This window comes from Dipodomys merriami, unplaced genomic scaffold, assembly GCF_024711535.1.
Source record: "Dipodomys merriami isolate MVZ:Mamm:240054 unplaced genomic scaffold, mDipMer1.0.p SCAF_5, whole genome shotgun sequence".
NCBI lineage: Eukaryota > Metazoa > Chordata > Mammalia > Rodentia > Heteromyidae > Dipodomys > Dipodomys merriami.
In genome coordinates, this window is record NW_027206068.1 from 62,875,690 (window position 1) to 62,895,181 (window position 19,492).

Below are 19,492 nucleotides of genomic sequence, written 5' to 3' on the forward strand. Positions count from 1 at the left end.
GAAGCAGGAGAGGCAGGGCAAGTGAGAAAGGGGAGATTTGGGCTCAACTCCCTGTTCACTGTTAGGGTACAGGGTTCCTTAATTCTCATTGCATACTACTCCTGGGGAAACAAAACTCAAGATCATACCATACATTTTACAGGGTAGGGAGAGAAACCAAGGCCAGGAGAGGAGAGTAACCCGAACAAACCCCCAATTCCCAGTCTAGAAGGAAAGAGCTGCTCTTCAGCAAAGGCTCCTTCCAGGATTGCTAGAAGGCAACCTCAAAGGAGGCAATCTTCCAGGCTCTGGGAGAGCAGGAGACAGCTCAGGGAAGAAGGGACTCTACATTATCCTGAAGAGGCTCTTGGACCTTGGCCGGAGGAGGGCTTTGTCTTTTCCTGAGAGAAAGAAGAAAGCCCACAAGCTCCTGCTGATGGAAACAAGAAAAGATCTTTGGATTCTTCATGCTCAACAGCCCTAAATTATTTCCCTTTAATTACATCTATACCTACACCTCTCTCCCTGTCTCCCTCTCTCCCTCTCCCCCCCCCCTCCAAGAACTGGCCACAGCAGGCCTCTGCTGGAAATGGGAATCAGTGAATTATGCATTTGGGATTTCTTTTTGTAAAGGAGATATTGATCAGATAAGCTGCAATAGCTCATGTCTAAATACAGACTCTTGTTGTAAAGCTCTGTAGCACAGAGTAATAATGATCACCCACTTATTGGGAGTTACATCTATCTCCAAGATGACCACTGACCCGTAAGGCGTTCATAAATGCACCAGGGTCTACACAATATGAGCACCAGCCCCTTGAGACAACTCTGTATGCTCTCCACTCCACTTCCTCAGGGATCGAGGTAAGACCAGAAGGTCCTAAGGGAACATTTTTTTGGGAGGCTCTGGTAGGAAGATGAGGCTTGGCTTCATCAATATTCCCATCTGCCTGGGCCATTATTGCTGTAATAATAAAGAAATCGAAGCTGGGTCCCAGTGGCTTATGCCACTACTCCTAACTACCCATAAGGTTGAGATCACAGAGGGTGGTTCAAAGGCAGCTCAGGCAGAAAAGTCAATGCGACCCTTATCTAATTAGCTACCAAAAAGCGATTAGTGGAGCTGTGGCTCAAGAGATGAGTGCCTGCCTTCACTGAAAAAGCTAGGTGATGACACTAAGGCCCTGAGTTCAAGCCCCAGTATAGGCACAAATAAAGTAACAACAACAACAATAATAATAATGACAATGAAATTTAAAAGTGCAACTCTTCAACCCTCTGATTGGTTTATCATTCCATATAGATGTCCCTTGTTCTTTTATGATTCTTGCTCTTTTATGACAATCTGTTTGAGGCCTGTGCTTAACCCCATGTGGTGGAACTTGGGAAAAGAACCCAGAGAAATGTGTTCAAGTGAAGGCCGACCCCAGCACACTGGCCTGGAGCACAGGGGAGAGAAGTAGAATGTGGGAATGTGGCCTTCTCTCCGTGGTTATTAGCACATCATCTCAGAGTGGCTCTGTATTGTGTCTTTTTCAGTGAGATTATAGAGAAAATAAGTATGTATAGGGAAAAGGAGAGAGAGCCAGCACACCACACACAATAACCTAGTTAGACAACAGATTACTGAAGGGAGTAGTGAAAAGAGTCTCCAAATGGGAAAAACAGTCCAACAAATTGCAGGCAAGTTTTCCCAGAATGCTGCCTCTAGGGTTCCAAAGGCGAGGAAGGGACCAAAAATCACAATAGAGTTTTGGAGTTCTGTGGAGGATAGGGCAACTACTAAGGCAAACATGTGTGGAACTAATTCATCAAAGTACCTAACTACCACAGACGGCAACCAAACCTTTTATACTCATTTCTAAATCTCTATGTGTCTTAAGACCAACGATGGCCCAATGCCATCAAGGATGTAAGGAATCTTTCACTCATCATGAAAAACAAGCTAGCTTTCTAATAAAGAAGTAAGGCCACTAATTTGAGTTTGTATTCCCAGGAGAAGGTGATTAATCCAGGGCATACTTTCTACAGACCAGGCTGTAACAAATAGCAAATGCTAGCAGTGCAGCACCCACAGGGATTGCTGAAGAGAGCAGTCAAAAATCAGCTCAGGATCCAGGAGGCTAGACTCCTGACCTTCTCCTCATTAGCTCAGCTGCCAAGAACCCCAGGTTCCTCCTTCTGACAAGCAGCCAGGGCATGGCCTAATGATGAGGGAAGGTCTGGACAGGCCAGAGCTATGGGCCAGCCTGCCAAGAGGATCTGGTCTGCACAGGTGACAGCCACACGAGGGGCTAGCCTGGTAACCAAAACTGGACCCCTAAGAAACCCCAGGGAACACTATTATGCACACTATCATAAGCTTATGAACATATCAATGAAACCATCATGAAGCCATCCTGCCCTTCTGCAGATATCAGACACAGCCAATGCCTGTCAAGGATCGATAAAGCCCCTATGTCTAGCCAATCAGCCCCCAGTCCCAACTCTCCCTCCCAGAGTCTATGGCAGGCAGCCTCAGCCACCACTTGCACTTAATTGAAGCAAGGAACACCACAATGATTAGGTTTGTATGTTTTCTGATGGACAGAGGGAAGCAGAGGCCCTGCTGGCCAGGCTGAATTATGGCTAGGTCAATCCCTTGTTAGTGAAAATAAATTTTATTAGCCCCACTCTTGTTGCTGTGTATCTTCCTCTTGTGCTCCTCAGACCCATGTGTGAGTCTGGGTAATGTAGCCTGCATGCGAGATAAATCAGCCGAATCAATCCCATTATATTTTGGAACACCGACAGAGATACAGTAATGACACGGAGCATGACATGGGCTGTCTTCTCCCTCACAGATCCTGGATGGCATGTATGGCCAAACACATTACACACACACACACACAGGGGTAATCCACAGCCCAAATGGTGAGGTCTCTGCTGCCATCCATTCTTCCTTCTTCCGCTAACTTTGTCCCTGAGAGGAAACAAGCAAGTGTACCCTCTTGATGTACAGCCGTTGCCTTCAGCCTTTGTAAACAAACTAAGAGAGACCTGAGGATAACAGCAGCAAGGTATGGCAGGAACTATATCCTCTCCTTTGGAATGTGTCCTGCAGAAAGGACAGCAGGTGTTGGGAGGCCTGTGCCAAGGCCTGGGATATTAAATATAACATCTGTGGTAGACACAGCCCAGAGCTCTCAGAAGTACATATTGCTGAAGAAAAATAAGGTAACAGCAGTATTATCACATCCTTTTGTGTCCCAAAGGTTGTATTTTAACCAATGGCAGACATGCAGGATAGTGCTATGAAAATGTTTGTGTTCTACAAATATAAGGTGCTCAGTGTCTACCATTATTTATTAATGGCTGTGTTTCTCTTCTGCACTTCAAAAAATGGATATTGTCTTTTGGTAAAAATACAAAAGAAAAGGCTCATCCTTGAGGATAAAACTAAAAAGGGAAACTGCTTAGTACCCCTGTTATATCTCATGAGCTGGCACTGAATGAAACACTAAGATTCAGACTGCCAGGCCAGTATCCTGGTCAACAGTAGCCTGGGATATGCCAGCCCAAGCATTGGTAAGAAGGCTGAGGAATCTATATCTGGAATGGGAAGCAAGGCTGGCCTACGTGCTGATGGACAAGAGGCTGAGCTGACTAAAGTATGTGGGCAGGAATGAGAACAAGTCATGGAAAAAAGGAGACAAAAAAAGGCTGAAAGTGTAAGTTAGAGCAAGACACCGAGAAAGAGGAGAGAGCAACAGAAAAGACATCAACAAGGGAGTAGCCAGACACAGCAAAGGCCTGTACAGACAGGGGCGTACACAGGTGTGCATGACCTTGTGCTGGGCTGACACGAAGTGTTATCTTAGCATGGGGAAGTCCTACTGTCTACTTCATAACTCAGGAATGCTGTGCTCAAGTCTCTTGACAGCTATCTGTGTTAAAAATTCAGCATGAGTGATTCCTGAGATCTACATTCTCCGTGTGGATCCTCAGGGAGGACCATCCTGGGAGAACACATCCAATTGAGGAGGCCAGCAATCAGATCGCATCCTCCTGCCAGACCTGGCACACCATTCAGGGCTTGCCCATTATCCAATATCTCAAAACACCGTGATGATTGGCCAGGATGAAACTTTCATTACACATCCTGCTGGCTGAAAAGAATAAGGTGGGTGAGTAGGTTTAGTGCCTGAATACTGACTGGAGTCAGGAGTTGTAGCAAGGAGACAGAGGGAAGGCTTGATTCTATCAGGATTGGAGCTTCCATTTAACAGGCTAGAAATCTGCCGTTCAGGTCAAGGTGTGGTGAGAGGAAAGGGGTGAGGGATGAGGGCTGGGGCTGAGTGAGTGATTTACTTGGGAGCACTTATTGGGACATGAGTGTGGTACACAGTGTATATGTTTAGAGGATCATGTGTGGCATAAGAGGTAGAGATGAGAAAGCAGGGATGGGGTGGGGAAAAGGAGGAGCTCTTGAGCCAAGGGAGGCCAGGAACCAGCAGAAAGAGCAAACCTCGCCTTCCCTTAACAACAGGAAACAATCCCACTACTTAGAGCCACACTTCCTGCGGAGAGGGAAAAGAAAACAGTTTAAGCAGACAGGCAGAGACTGGCTTGGGAAGGCTGCCTGGCCATACCGGATGCTCATTTTCATGGACTTTCAGGATCTCAGGCGCCAGACAAACCTGACTGACTATCCGGCCTGGAAAGCCAGTCCAGCGGAGTCCATGGGGGTGACCCTGTCTTCTCTCTGGGAAACTGATAGCTCCCACCAACTGATGCCTCACTGCTGCACATGGAATGCGGTCTCTTTCATGCCCATAATGTCCCCTATCCAGCAGGAGGTAAATTCATGCCATAGGTTTGTGGCCATCAGGGGAAAGACAGGGCCAGTGCATAAATCCTGACATCAGACAGACGTTTGGATCGTCCATAGTTCTGCTTCTTGCATTGCAGACTTTTCTAGGCCTGCAAGGACTGCCAGTTCCCACTAGCATCTCCCCAAAGTCACTAATGCCCTGCAATAACTAGATCATCCCTACCCCAGGAACTGCCAATCACTATAGGCATCACCAGCATGCCACTAAATTGCTGTGGAAGACGTACTGGGCTGGGAATTCAGATCTGTAGCAGATGATGCCAAAGGAAATTCTTAGCTGATCCCAAAGCAGGACAGGCTGCTTGCCCTTTCTACAGAACTGTAGAGACAAGAAAAGGAGGCAATGAAGGACTTGGTAAACTGGCAGGTAGGTGCCATGTGAATGCTTAAGTGATATTATCAGCCAGCTTGGCAGCCATCATTCCGGGATATCAGTAACAGGGCCTGACAGGTGTGAGGCAGTGATTCTGGACAATACTTCCTGCCCTATGGATTCAAACTTTTTTAGTACAAGGTCACTCTGAGGTCAAGGTGAGGAAACAGATCTGTGCCCTCCTCTGTGCCAGCATTCTCAATCAGGACTGCCTGATACCCGCAATTGCTTCTCAATTGTTTCTAAATCTCTGAAGATTTCAGTGGAAGGAGTGATGATGGCTACTCCCATTCACTTACTTTGTTCCTGTCACCCAAGCCACAGTGATCTGCTCTTCTCTACACTGTGGGTTCCTGGAGACTGAGCTTGGCATCCATCATCAGAGAGTCCATTTCCAAGCACTTTCCTGGGGCTTACGAGGTTCCTCCATTCATTTACAGACAGAGGCTATTATGGTGCAAAGGACCCCAGAAGGCCAGAGAAAGGGACAGAAGCATAGGCAGCCATACCAGGGAAATCCCTAGACATTGAGTGCTTAGCCCATGAGGGACACAGGGCCTTGGTCCACTTTAACAGGCTGCCCACTACAGGTTAGAAATGGCTGACCCCATCCCAGGAAGGATGAGACCCATCACCTTGGACTCCCCAGGGCTTGGAATATGACAAAAGCCACAGGCTCGGAGTTCCTCAGCTCTACCACCATTCACTTTGCTTATAAAACATAACCCTAAAAGTCAACCTCCTGGATCTTTCTCTCTCCACCTGCCGTTTTTCTATAGCAGAACTTCCATAGGACAGACACCATCTGAGATTTCCCTCTCATATTATAGGACTCATAAGAGACCCAGACTCAAGGCAAAATAGAATCCCTATCCATCTTCTACCTCAATCCACTCAAAAGTCTTATGAATGGATTGAAGAAAAGCTGGGATGCCAACAAGGTTGAGTCTGAGGACAGCTTTAGAAGCCTGGCCTGGCTGATGTCAATGCCATATGAAACGTGTGGTCTGAGCTGAGTCCAAATGAATTGTCACAAGAGGGCCAGAGCAAAGTAACTCGGGTATCAGCCAAATCAAAGGAAACTGATACTGTGCATTAAAAGCCAGCCTGGCCTTTTTTTAGACTGGCTGGGGAGACAGCACCAGCCCTGTGCAGTTTCTGGCCTCCTGCTTTCTACTCTTGGCCCTGAACTTGCCTCTAACTTAAAAGGGCTAATTAAAGGCAAAAGAAAAATCAAAAAGCTTGTTATCTGGCTCTGTTACTCGCAGTCCTGGCATTGGTCTGTCTTACAACGCTGCATTCCCTCTGTTCTCTCCCCAGCTACCATGTGCTGTGAGGACCTGCAGTTCTGCAGACTTCCATGATGAACTTGGCTTTTATATTGTAGCAGGGAGCAAGGGCAGAACAAATACCTGCAGTCAGATGGAACCCTACAGATGCTGCTGCTTCGGAAAGCATAGCCCAGAAAAATAGCTGTGACCAAGTTTTCTATGGAAAAGTGTCAGAGATTACCAAGCACTCTGATCTCAACAGGAGTAAGCACAGAGCATAATGCACTCTCTGTGATTACTTATTACAGACAAGCAAGTGCATGTAAATGTGGTGGTGGTGGTGTACGTGTACCCTGTGAGCTAAGGGACTATCTTCAAATGCTGGCTCTGTCACTTGTTCACAAGATGTATGACTTTGGGTAATTAGTTCACATTTTGCATGTCAAATGCAAAATAGAGGTTTAACTAGAATGCTAAGGGTTTAAGTCTATCCCCTCCTAGGCCCAGGTTTAAACTTAATTGCTATAGTGACAGTATTAAGAGGTAAGATATTTAAGAGGTGAGTAAAGCATGAAGGTCCTGGTCACATGAATAGATTAATTCTGTTACTATGGGAGCAAATTAAGCACAATTTCACCTCCCCTGCTGCTCTTCCTTTTCTTTCTTTTCTTTTTTTTTTTTTTTTTTTGGTTGGTCGTGGGGCTTAAACTCTGGGCCTGGGCACTGTCCCTCAGCTCTTCAGCTCAAGGCTAGTACTCTACCACTTGAGCCACAGTGCCACTTCCAGTTTTGGGGTGATTAATTGGAGATAAGAGTCTCATAGACTTTCCTGCCCGGGCTGGCTTTGAACCATGATCCTCAGCCTCCTAAGTAGCTAGGATTACAGGTGTGAGCCACCGACGCCTGGCCCCTATTGCTCTTTCTGGCCTTCTCTTTTGCTTTCTCCAATGTGATGCCTTTCTGCCATGTGATGATGCAACACAAAAGTCCTAACCAGAAGCAGACACTTAGATCTTGGATTTCCCATCCTCTAGAATTGTGTGAAATAAATTCCCATTCACCATCAACTGCCCAGTCTCAGGTATTCCATTATAGCAGCACCAGGGCTTCCTATGGATCTTCTCCATACCAGTCTTCTATTGTCCCTTCCTATGAATCTGTTTCATTGTGTAGCACGAACACCCAGCACAATCTCTGGCCTGATATTCCATTCACTCTCTTCATTTGGAAGCAGACCATCTCCCCACCCCCCACCCTGAGAGGTCCAGGAATAATTGCCAATGGTTAGTCACTGGTAGGGGCTCAGTAGATAGGAGAATCCTCTTAGTTCACTGGCCTGATTTGTCCATCTGTGGCTGCCATATTTGTCCCTAGTATCTTTCTTATTTTCTTCGTGGCCTGGGACTCTGCTGGCTTTTCAGTACTACCACACAGGATGTAATCTTTTGGTTTTAGTCCTAGTACCTGGAAAAACTGCCACTAGGACACAGCCTGAATCCAAATGTCAAGCCACAAAGGCGTGACATTCTTCCTTTTTCTTCCTTCTTTTGCTATCTCCATCCCAGGTCTCCATGGACCAAAGTATGCATCCCAGGCTGGGAGAAGGAAGCCAGGGTCCTCTGAGATTTTCTTGGAAACTAGTTGAACCTCATGAAGGGTGGCTTTTGCTTTTGTAAATTGACCTAAATACATTTCCCTGGCATGGAATCCCACCAAAGTCAGAATAGGAGTCAAGAACCATATTAGGACAAATGCATACTTCTATCAGATGGGTGAATTTTTCTTTTCTTCTCAAGTTAAAATTAAAAAAAAATATGGCTTGACTATTCATGAATGGATAAAGACAGAAAGAAAAGGATAAAAACTGGGAAAAGAAAGTCCTACAGGTTTACCTGGGTTTTAGGTGGTCTCATACATCTTATCCACTCAAACCACTGTCTAAGGATTACAAGTTGCTAGTCTGGCATGAACATATGTATTCTCCCAGCTCAGAAAGTATAAAAACTGTAGATAGGAACTCCCATTTCCTGAATTGGCAGGGGAGGGGACAGGAAATAGCTCACTCTCTTTCTCTTTCTTTTCTCCTGTCATACTAACATAACCTTATTTAACCTTGCTAAAACTTTCCAAAAAAATACCAAGTATTTACAAGACCTTTGGTTCAAATCCCAGTACCACCACCCAAAAAAATCACAAAATACATTGCAAACTAGATTTATAATTTGTGTGTGTGTGTGTGTGTGTGTGTGTGTGTGTGTGTGTGTGTGTGTGTGTGTGTGCGCGCGCGTGTGTGTGTGCATGCCAATCCTATGGCTTGAACTCAGGGCCTGAGTTCTGTCCCTCAGCTGTTTCACTCAAGGCTAGCACTTGACCACTTGAACTATATCTCCATTTCTGGCTTTTTTGGTGGTTACTTGAAGATAAGAGTCTCATGGACTTTCTTCCTGCCTGAGCTGGCTTCAAACCACAATCCATAGAATTCAGCCTCCTGAACAGCTAGGATTATAACTGTGAGCTACTGGTATCCAGCTAGGCTTATAAATGTTTAAATGAAAAACAAAAAAGGAAAAGGAAGGGATAATAACAGATATTGCACAGAAGATCACAACAGCTGAGACTTCCATGTCCCCTGAAGAATGATTGCAGAAAAGAACAGTAAGTACCCTTTGAAACATGAACAGAAGCCAAGCCCAGAATGATAGCTGCTGTTCATTTGGATCACAGGTGAGCAGGACTGACTAGGCAATCACCTACAATCACCCACAATCACCCAGCGAAGTTACAGGCTCCCTATGCAATGGCAAAACCCCTAATCAACCCTTTATACTATTCTTCATTGGGTTTTTATAACACTCTGTCACCTGGGCTACTTCCTAGCTACTTCCTGACCTTATAATGTATTTTTCCATGACACTGTATATACAAAAGACACTTAATAACTATGTGGTCCTGTTCTATATCCTTTCTGCTCACATTTTACTATTTCTTAAAGATATGCAAAGAGCTGAAAACCTAACTCTTCTGAAACCCCATATCCATTCCTAATGTAGAATGACCTCTCATATCCTCCCCACTCTGCTCCTCCATAGTTTTGCTCTGAACTCCCAGGAAAGTGATTCACAAGCTTCAGAAGGGTGGGCACATGGCATATGCTGCACAGGAGTATACTGGGGTCCTACCATGCCCAATACTTGGTACTTCCCTACCTTTCCCAGCATTTCCTGGCATAATCAGTGAACCAATATGGAACAGAGAAACATGCACCTGTGAGAAATCTACATCTTATTTCCAGCTGTGATGTTTGAGCTGGTAATAGTCTGAGTCCCATGAGACCTGAGATGGGACATATATATATACACACACACATATATATATATACATATATATACACATACACATGTATATGTATATGTATATGTATATGTATATGTATATGTATATGTATATGTATATATGCCCTGGCCCACAGCCCCTTCTGACTCACCGCACTGCTGCAAGGAATGTCCTTAACCTTGAGCCAGGCCAGGTCCAGCGTTCCCTCACCCCGGTAGCAAGACTGCAGCCGCTCCTTAATGCGGTCATTAATCTGCTTCAAAATGAAGATGCATAAGGCTGATTCATCCAGAGATTTCATTTTCCGTTTCTGGCCCTTAGAGAAGACAGTAAAGAGGAGGTCGTCATCTGGACGGACTCCCAGGGTCCGGCCGAGCACAGCCCCAGCTTTGGACAAGTAGGCCGCCTGAAGCAAGCGGTACTCCACCCCATTGCGCTCACAGCCAATGGGCACCTCCACATAGGAGTTGAAGGCCGTATCCTCCTTGCAAAGCCTCACGAGCTTGGATGTGTACACCTGTTCCTTTGTCGTGGAGCCTGGAGGAGACACCATCTCAGGCTGAAGGGTCAAGAAGTAGACAAAATTGCCACTGCTAAAACCATAGACGTAGTAGATATCAAAGTCAGGGATGACGGTAAAGGTGTCTGAAGGGATCTTGATCATTGAGGCCACAAACTCATCATGGAAGACATAAGCAAACATGCCATCCGCCTCAGAGTTCTTGGTCAGTTTCCGGCTGGAGATGGTAGGAAAATACTCAGGCTTCCCATCCACTGCTGTAGCAATGAAGAGTTTGTCATCCAGGTTGCTGTAGGAGACAATCACCCCAAAGACAGAGCCACTCTCATTGACCCCCGACAGGTAGTGCTCTTTCTTGTGAAAAGGTTCCCCCAACTTGAAGAGATCCTCCAGCCTCAGGAGTTTGCAGATGCCCTGATACAGGCTTCCACATGCAATCAACCTGTTCTCCTTGTAGTCTATGAGGAGCATCTTGTTGACATTGTTGGTGGTGGTCAGGGGCTCGTTGCAGGTCTGGACAATGCGTGGTGGGTAACACTTGGGGTTGTCCTCGTCTGGCCCTGTCTGGTGGGTCACCAAGACTTTCAGGTCACTGGAGAGCTTATAGATCCGGTTGACAGCCCCTAAGTAAATGTGCCCTGTCCTCTCATCTACCACCAGGTGATTGAAGCCCTCCGCAGGCTCCCCCCGGAACGTGATGAAAGACCGCTTCTGGGACAATGGGGGTGGCTGTCGGGGGAGGAGCGTGGAGGAGCCCATCCCTACCACCAGCAGGTGGGACAGCAGACAAGTCCAGTTCCAAGGCATGGCTTTCATATCAGCAATGTGTCCTCGTGGCACAGAAACACTCAGGCACAGACGTCCCCTTGAAGGGCCAGAACTCAGCAGGGTAGTTTCTCCTGGTGGAGGGAGAGAGAGAGAAAGGGGGAAAAAAGGGCTGAGATGCAGGCTTCATGGTGCCCCATGGCTTATCTGGTTGGACTCTTAGTCCTGAGTACTATATACAGAATACCGTTTCCCAGGCCAGTTCTATTCAGTTCTACTGGGTCAACACATCTGTCACCCACCCTGGGTATGTGAGACAGTCAGAACTGGTGGCAGCAACCCAAGAGGATACTGCATCAATAATAATAATAGCGATGATGATAATAAGAGTAGCGATGATTACAGTGGTGATGATGAGGATGATGATAGTGCTGGTAATGATAATGACAATTGTGATGATGATGATGATGATGATGATGATGATGATGATAATGATAGTGATTATGATAATGATAAGAAATACCATTGGCTACCAAGTGCCTGGATGTGTGTCTGTCACTCCCTTTGGATACTATCTCATTTTATCTTAGCAAACCCTTCTTTAGTGTGAGGTTTTTTTCCAGGTCCACGATCCACTCTCCTCTGTGCCCAGGGGGCTGACCTACAGAGATCCTTTACCAGTGGCTCCTGTGTTCCAGCCTGCTTAGGTAAAGCTAGTGGACAGCACTGGCAGAGGTTCGCAGGGTGGAGAAGCCACCTGCTCTGATTGGGAACTTCATCCTAGATTTCTCTGATTGGGAACTTCATCCGAGATTCCCCAGGGCAGGGTTTCGACACTGCCTCTTTGACTTTCTGCTCAGTATACCATCTTCTTCAGAACCCCATCTGGCCTTAAACATAGAACTGGCTACTATCACTATCACTAGCCCCCAATATTATACTGCCCCTAATGCACCCACACTTTTAGGAAGAGTGTTTTTCTCACCATCTGGTCAAATGACCAAATTTACACATGCTTAGATATTTCCTGCTGAGAACAGGGAGGTACATCCTATTTTATACTCATTTTACAGCTAAAAAATCTGATGGATGTTAAGTGATTTGTGAAGCTGAAAGTTCTAGAGGAGACTCAGTTGTGGTAGCACAAATCCACAGTGGGCCTTCGTTCTTTCTGTAAACCATCTCCATTGGCCCCAGTCTCACACAGCCTGGGTTGAACTGTACTTTCTCTTACCCACAAGCAGAAGAATACTGACCCCTTCTGTGTCTGGACCTACTGCAGGGAACTAACTTTCTTGGCACCTGCTTTGCCAGACAGTTCAATGAAGCCAAATTAAAAACCCACATCCTCCATATCCTCCATCTTTTCACACTGCAGCAGCCACCAGTCCCTCTGGGGACAATGCCCAGCTCCGAGCCCTCATGTCATTTTAACAAGACAGATCTTGGCTGCCTCCCATGGTGGAGACTCCTCTGAGAGGTTTTCATTAAAGGGAGAGAGAAAAAATGTTTCAAGAAGCCAGTGGGCAAGTAAATAAGTAAACAAATAATTCCCTGCAGAACAAAATTGCTGTCCATCCTAATGGAATCCTTCATTTCTATTCAATATGTTTTCTGCATGTGTTTCCAATGGACAGCTTCATATTTCACCCAGTTTGGAAGAATTGCCAGAGAAGGAATTTTTAATGTCTTATTTGCAGGTATGGCTGCTCTATAAAATTTCTCACATTCCCTCTGAATGCCTCAAAAAAATGAAGCAATAGAACAAGGTAGATACCTAAGTAAGAGAAACCACCCTAGCAAGGGAGAAAATACCAAGTTAGCTTGACATTGAGAGAAAAAGGAAGAAAACAAATTGAAGACTTTATACTGCCAAATTTTTAATGAAAGGCTTAGGTCTCATATAGACATAAAGAGTACAGTTCTGGCAGAAGAACCCAAGAATTCCAATGGGGTCTCTCCTTTGAACAACTTACAGTCTAACAAAATGAATACTAGGAAGCTTGGACTTGAAATATGGGGGAAGGATAAGGAAAATGGGAGGAAATAAATGAAGAGAGGCAGGATGAAAACAAGCTGTCTTAATATTCAATGTGTATACCGGAAAACTAAACTAGAAAAAGTAAGGTCCTGGATAGGGTTGGGAGAGATGGAGGAGAATGATAAAAGAGTTCACAATTGAACAAGGTACATTGTACTCATAAACTGACAAGTTAAACTGAAATCTCTTTGTATAACTACTAATGATAAAACAACAATAATAAAGAAGAGCCACCCCCCTACACACACACACACACACACACACACACACACACACACACACACACACACACACACACACACACACACACACACACACACGTATACCAACAGCAATCCTGAGAACTATGGGCCTTCATTTATTGGCCAACATGGCAAATGCTTAACAGAACTAAGAACTCAGAGAACACATACAGGAGTTAAAGATCAGGTCTTCAAAGAACCTGTGGTCAAGCCAGGTTAGAACCTTACTGCAAATGGTGCAAAGTTACAGGACACATGACAAAGAGGTTTGGGAGTTCAGGTGGGAGGGAAGCTTCTAACTTTGGGTAAGGAAATACAGAGCAGGCTCTGGGTTGCCTGGGCAGGGGATGGAACTTGAGCTGAGCCATGAACTTGGAGAGTACATGCAGAACTGGAAGGGAAAAGCCTTCATGAGCGGGCTTTCCAGCCAAATGGATAATTCAAACCAGGGTGCAGATGAGAAAGAGAGTATGTAAAAACACGGTTCACCAAAGAGTCAGGAGATACACCTGGAAAAAGAGGCACAGATCTTATCAGTATGTGAGGGATACTTCAAAAGTGCAGAGTTGAGGAAAGAAAAGTTTATGCAAAAGAAAAGTACAGGGTTTTCCAGGGAGGAGTCCCATACTTCTGTCTAAGTAGCCATTGCCTTCTCTGAAGGAGTGTGTCCAGCTTAGGGTCTGTGAGTCTCAGAAACCATCCAGGCTCTGTCTTGCTCATTAGCGCATCCACATCACCAGAGCTACGCTCAGTATCCAGTGCAGGCTTAGCATCTGGTTATTGAGTAGCAGAATGGCCAGCAGCAAGAAGAAATATCAATATTTATGCAGCATTACTGCACCCAAGGCCCCATGCCAGTGCTTTTCCTGAGAATAACTTACATAACCATCGTAAGTATTCTCTGCAGGCAGGATGGCCTTACCCATTTTACAAGTGAAAAAACTTTAGCACTTTGAGAATATGTAACAATAGAAGCAGAAAAAGGGCCAGGCATGGCAGTAAAAATCTGTAATCCTAGCTACTCAGGGGACAGAGACAGGAAAATCTTTGTTAAGGGCTAGCCTGGGGGAAAAGCTAGCAAGGCTCTATCTCAAAAAATAAAGGCAGGTATGGTGGCACACACCTGAAATCCCAGCTACCCAGGGAGTGGATATTGGTGAATCATTGTTTCAAGCTGTGCTGAGCAGGTGTAAAACTGTATTTGTAAAACAAACCAAAAGTAAAATAACTGGGGACATGGCTGAAATGGCAGTATGCTTGTTTAAGGCTTTTGGCCTTAGAGTTATTAGACAAGCACACTGCCATTTCAGCCATGTCCCCAGGGATGGAACACAGGTTTGTGCCACTGCAAAATCAATGTGCTTTCTTGGTATGCATAATTCCAGAGCCCAGTACTCAGGTAACCCCTTTTAATTCAGGTAAGATGCAAACATAAGGATCCCAGGACATCTCATTCCAACACCAGGAAAAAACAGGAGTCCCTCTATTCCATAGTGTGCTTCCTGGTAGATGACAGTTTTCTGTGAGGACTACAGATATCTCTAAAAGTGTGCATGACTGTATAGAAGCTGGCCCAAGAATTCTGCCTGGCACCAAGTAGGTACTGTTGTTATCAAAACAAAATTAAAGTAGGATTAAAATAAGGACTGAGATAATGATAAGGTATGGTTGTACATCTCAGTACCAGTGATAACACAATTCCTCCACAATTGGCTTTGCTAATCTAAATACCAAAGATGACTCTAGAGGTTATGATCTAAAAGATATAATCCTATTTAATTACTCCCAACTCCTGATTTGAGAGACAATGAAGTTGCTATCCAGAGAGTTCAGAAAGTCTCAGAGTGAGTTAGAGATGGAGAATTCAGATCGCTGACTCCCAGTCCTGTGCTCTTTCCATCACACTTGGCCTGTCTTCTGACTTTATCGGAACCCACTCCAGCATCTGCTCTCTTTTGTTTTGTTTTGTTTGTCTGAGAAGTTATGGCTCTTCAGGCACCATATGCTCTGCTGGCTAACAATTCCCAAAACAGCTCTGCCAATAACCAAATTCCAACAGGGCTGGTAATCTTCACACCAGATTGGCAGATGCAGGTGGGGGCTCCCTTCTGAAGGGAACTTTCAGCAGTTCCTATATCAGAAGGTACCACACACCGCGGACAATGGGCCTGCCACACAGCCCAGCATACTGTGCACACTCGCAGATCTGCAGCCAATCAACAGCTCTCCTATCTGCGCAAGGCAAGACAAGGAAGCAAGCCTGTAATTACAAATTGACTGAGCAGAAAGGTGCCATGGCTCCTTCTCTATCTTCTATTAGGCACTGAAATGGACACAGTTATGCAACTCAAACACATAGCACCCTCATCTGGGGATGGTGAAATGCTTGTGCCACTCACAGAAATGATATACATGTATGGGAATAACCAGTCTCTTGTTTCCTACCCCACAACAGGGACCAATTAGGAAACAAATACTAGAGAAATGGAAGAAGAAAGGGTAAATAAGCACATGAGCTCAGCGGCCCAACGGCAGCCAAGGGTCACCCTCCCTGGCCCAACCCCAGCCCCCAACCCCTGCCACTCCAGTGTGCTCCAATCTGGCAAAGGTAGAGCTTCCAGAAGGGGTTCTCTTTCAAGCATCAATCTTTGTAAGCAGTGACCCCAACTGAAGGAGCCTCCACCCCAATTTCAGATAACTACCCACCATTTATCTCTTACCTCATTGTTTAGCTGGTTTCAAAATAAAGCACTGAAAGTAACAATATCCCAACCCTGACTCCTACAGGCAAGTTATTTTTTTTATTTTTATTTTTATTTTTGTCGGTCGTGGGGCTTGAACTCTGGGCCTGGGCGCTGTCCCTCAGCTCTTCAGCTCAAGGCGAGCGCTCTACCACTTGAGCTACAGCGCCACTTCCGGTTTTCTGGTGGTTTTATTGGAGATAGGAGTCTCACAGTCTTTCCTGCCCGGGCTGGCTTTGAACCGCGATCCTCAGATCTCAGCCTCCTGAGTAGCTAGGATTACAGGCGTGAGCCACCAGCGCCCGGCTCTAAAGGCAAGTTATGAGAGTGAGTGATCCGCAAGGCTCTCCAAAGGAATTGACTGGCCCAGACAGAGAGGGAGAGGTCCAGAGGATAGGAGATCCAAAGACCTAAATCAAACCCAAACTTGTGGTTTCCCTGTCTTTGATATCAGATTTTTAATTCTGAGTGGTCTCAAGGGAGAACACATTTAGAGCTGATCATCATTTTGATTCAAGCAATTGGGATTGTCTTTGTTTTATTCAGCAAATTTTGAAGAGCTCAAACTAATTTTCATGAAGTAGTAGCGTCCTCTTAGATTCCTGACAGGCATAGAGAAAGTTATTATGAAACAGTTTAAAATAGCAATTACATCATAAAATTCCATTGGCATTTTTAGACATTTTCATATATGCTACCTCCTTCTGATTTTATTGTTGAGTCACAATCGTCTTAAGTATAGCAATGCATTTACAACTATATGTCCTCTCCCCTTAACAGATAAGGAAATAGGCAAGAGGTGGCATAGATATTGGCTGAAATCACATAATCTTCAGGTCCCCATCATTTGCTCACAGGCCCTCTGGACAGAGGTTGATCCTCAGACCCTTTGTTTGAATGATAGATTATCCTGGAAACATTCAAAATACAAGTCCCAACCCAATTTTGACCAAGTTTAGAAACCAACTGAGTAGATCACACATACTTTCTTCTAAATGAAGCAAAATCAAAGAGAAAATATTGATGCCACATATAGAAAAAGATGTATACTTATATGACCCTTCTTTTTCATTTGATATATATATTTATATTTTGGCTGTAGTACAAATTTGTTTCTTACTGTTGGTCACTATGATGCTTAATTTGATGTTTCTATTTGCCAGTCCACAGCAACCAGGTATTTGGTCAAGCATTTTTCTGGATGTTTCTGTGAAGATTGTTTGGATGAGATTAACATTTAAATTAATCTGTTTAGAACAAAGCAAATTATCCTTTAAAATGTGGTGAGCCACATTCAACCCACTGAAACTAGAATATAACCAAAAGAGTGACTTCCACTGAGTAAAGGAAAATCTACCAGTTGATCACCTTTGGCCTATAATATTAGTTCGTAGCCTAATGCTTATTCCTGTAGATTTTAGACTAAGTGCTTCCATGATTGTGTGAACAAAGTCCTTAAAATCAGTCTTTCTCTCTCCATTCACACATACACACACACACACACACACACACACACACACACACACACACACACACACACATCTTGACAGTGTCCTTCAAATAATGTTGAATCTGACATGTATGTTTGTTTTTTGCTACTATTCATTTATCCTGTTGGGATCTTCCCATTTGTCCTCCCAGCTCAACAACTTCTGGTGGAATTAATTCTACTCCTAACTGAAGGAATTCACATGACCTGGGCTTAACCAGTCAGCACAAGGCAGGGAAGAAGGAATCATAGTGGTTGGTTCAGGGAGAACCTTGTAGAATCAGACCTTAAAAGTCCATAGACTTTGGAGAGGAATACTGAAAAGGAAGAAAATCCTAATTCTACTGTTGGATGTGACTTTGGAGCATCATGGGCATAAGATCATCTTTTAACCAAAGAAAAGAGTGGATAGCATCTTTCAGAAGACTGAATCTGAGTATCAAGAAGTAGAGAAAATAATTCAAAGAACAGAGAGCCTCATATCCCAGGTCTCAGTGACATTGTAAAAATGTCTACATTGTGTACACAAAGCCAGCTGTATGCCTGCAGTTCCCAGTCACATGAGCCAAAAACGTTTCTCCTTTTCCAAAAGCTAGTTTGGGTTCCGTTTTCTGGCACTTGTTCATAAAACAATCTAAAGATAGAAAAATCCAAAACTATCTATCACTACATTTTCTCTAATAGGCTATTTCTCAATGGCTATTATTTCTCAAGCGAGCAAGACAGAGATTTCTGTGTCCTTCTTCAGTCAGAGGTGAACTACAGTTGTACAAGTTGTGATGCATCATCCGGGTGAGATTTGGGTGTGTGCACACACACATGTGCACAAGTGTTCACACACTGCTCCCTCTGTCTGCAAAGCACAGGAAGTCTTCTACTCAGGTCTCTGATATCCAGAATTTGACTCATTCCTCAAATAACTCCTTCTCCAATCCCAACCACATGTTCACACATAATACCTGCCAGAGGCTTATATTTTACAACTTAAATTTGCTGTCATCTCTAAAACAAAGAGCATCCTGAGAAGAAAGGCCATATGATTTTCACAGCAACATTCACTCCAGATCCAAACCCAAAGCTGAAGTCATAGCAGGAAGATAATAAACACTTAGTAAATGAAAGAGTGAAAGAATAAAGGACTGCTTCATATCAGAGAATACAAGATGGTAGTTAGTATCACCTGTGGCTGAAGTTTAAAGTAAATTTTGGTGTTGAGCCAAGTAGCTTAAAGAGGATCCAAACGGAGAAAAAAATTGTTTTTACTCTGCTCTGACCCAGAGCTTATAAATACTTAAAACACTCCAGTTTGTCCTTTTAAGACATGAGTTCAAATGCATTAGAGACACTACATCTTTCATATGTGTTTTACAATGAGAGCATCTAGTCCACCCGCTGGAATATCATAAAGTAACGTTGCATTCTACCAATTAGACTTTACCCTGCTCCACTGAGAAAAATCATCCTGGTCCTTTTCGAGTAAAAAGAGCATGGCCTGAGAACAATGGAATAGTGAGGAAAATAGCACAAGAAACACGAGTTTCAGAAGTCAGCTGGCATTCGTTCATTGAAGCAACGACTACTTTTATTTTCAGCCAATAATGGTTGATTGAGCAGTGAAGCATTCTGAGAGCAAGGACTATACATCTTCCAAAGCTGAAATCAATGTCTTGGTTCTGAAGGACCCTGTAGTTATCTAGCTGGGAACTCCACTCTCTGGGCCCTTCTACAGGTCAGGAAGATCATCACCTCCCTTACTTCTCCACAGTGTTGTGCCCTAAGTAATCTAATCTTCACTGTGTACAAGGGGTCAAAGACAGAACATTATTTTTCCATCTAAACACATTCTTCTTCCCCATGCATGAAGG

General features: G+C 44.4%; 1 protein-coding gene across 1 annotated transcript in view; it reads right to left on the reverse strand.

The window, feature by feature from the left end:
• The window catches only part of Plxna4 (plexin A4), a 421,273-nt gene that overhangs the window by 341,923 nt on the left and 59,858 nt on the right, over nt 1–19,492 (reverse strand). The window contains exon 2 of the mRNA XM_069996788.1: nt 9,981–11,248. Coding sequence (XP_069852889.1) covers nt 9,981–11,165 — 1,185 coding nt within the window. The 5' untranslated portion in view covers nt 11,166–11,248. The remainder of the gene's footprint in view (nt 1–9,980; nt 11,249–19,492) is intronic.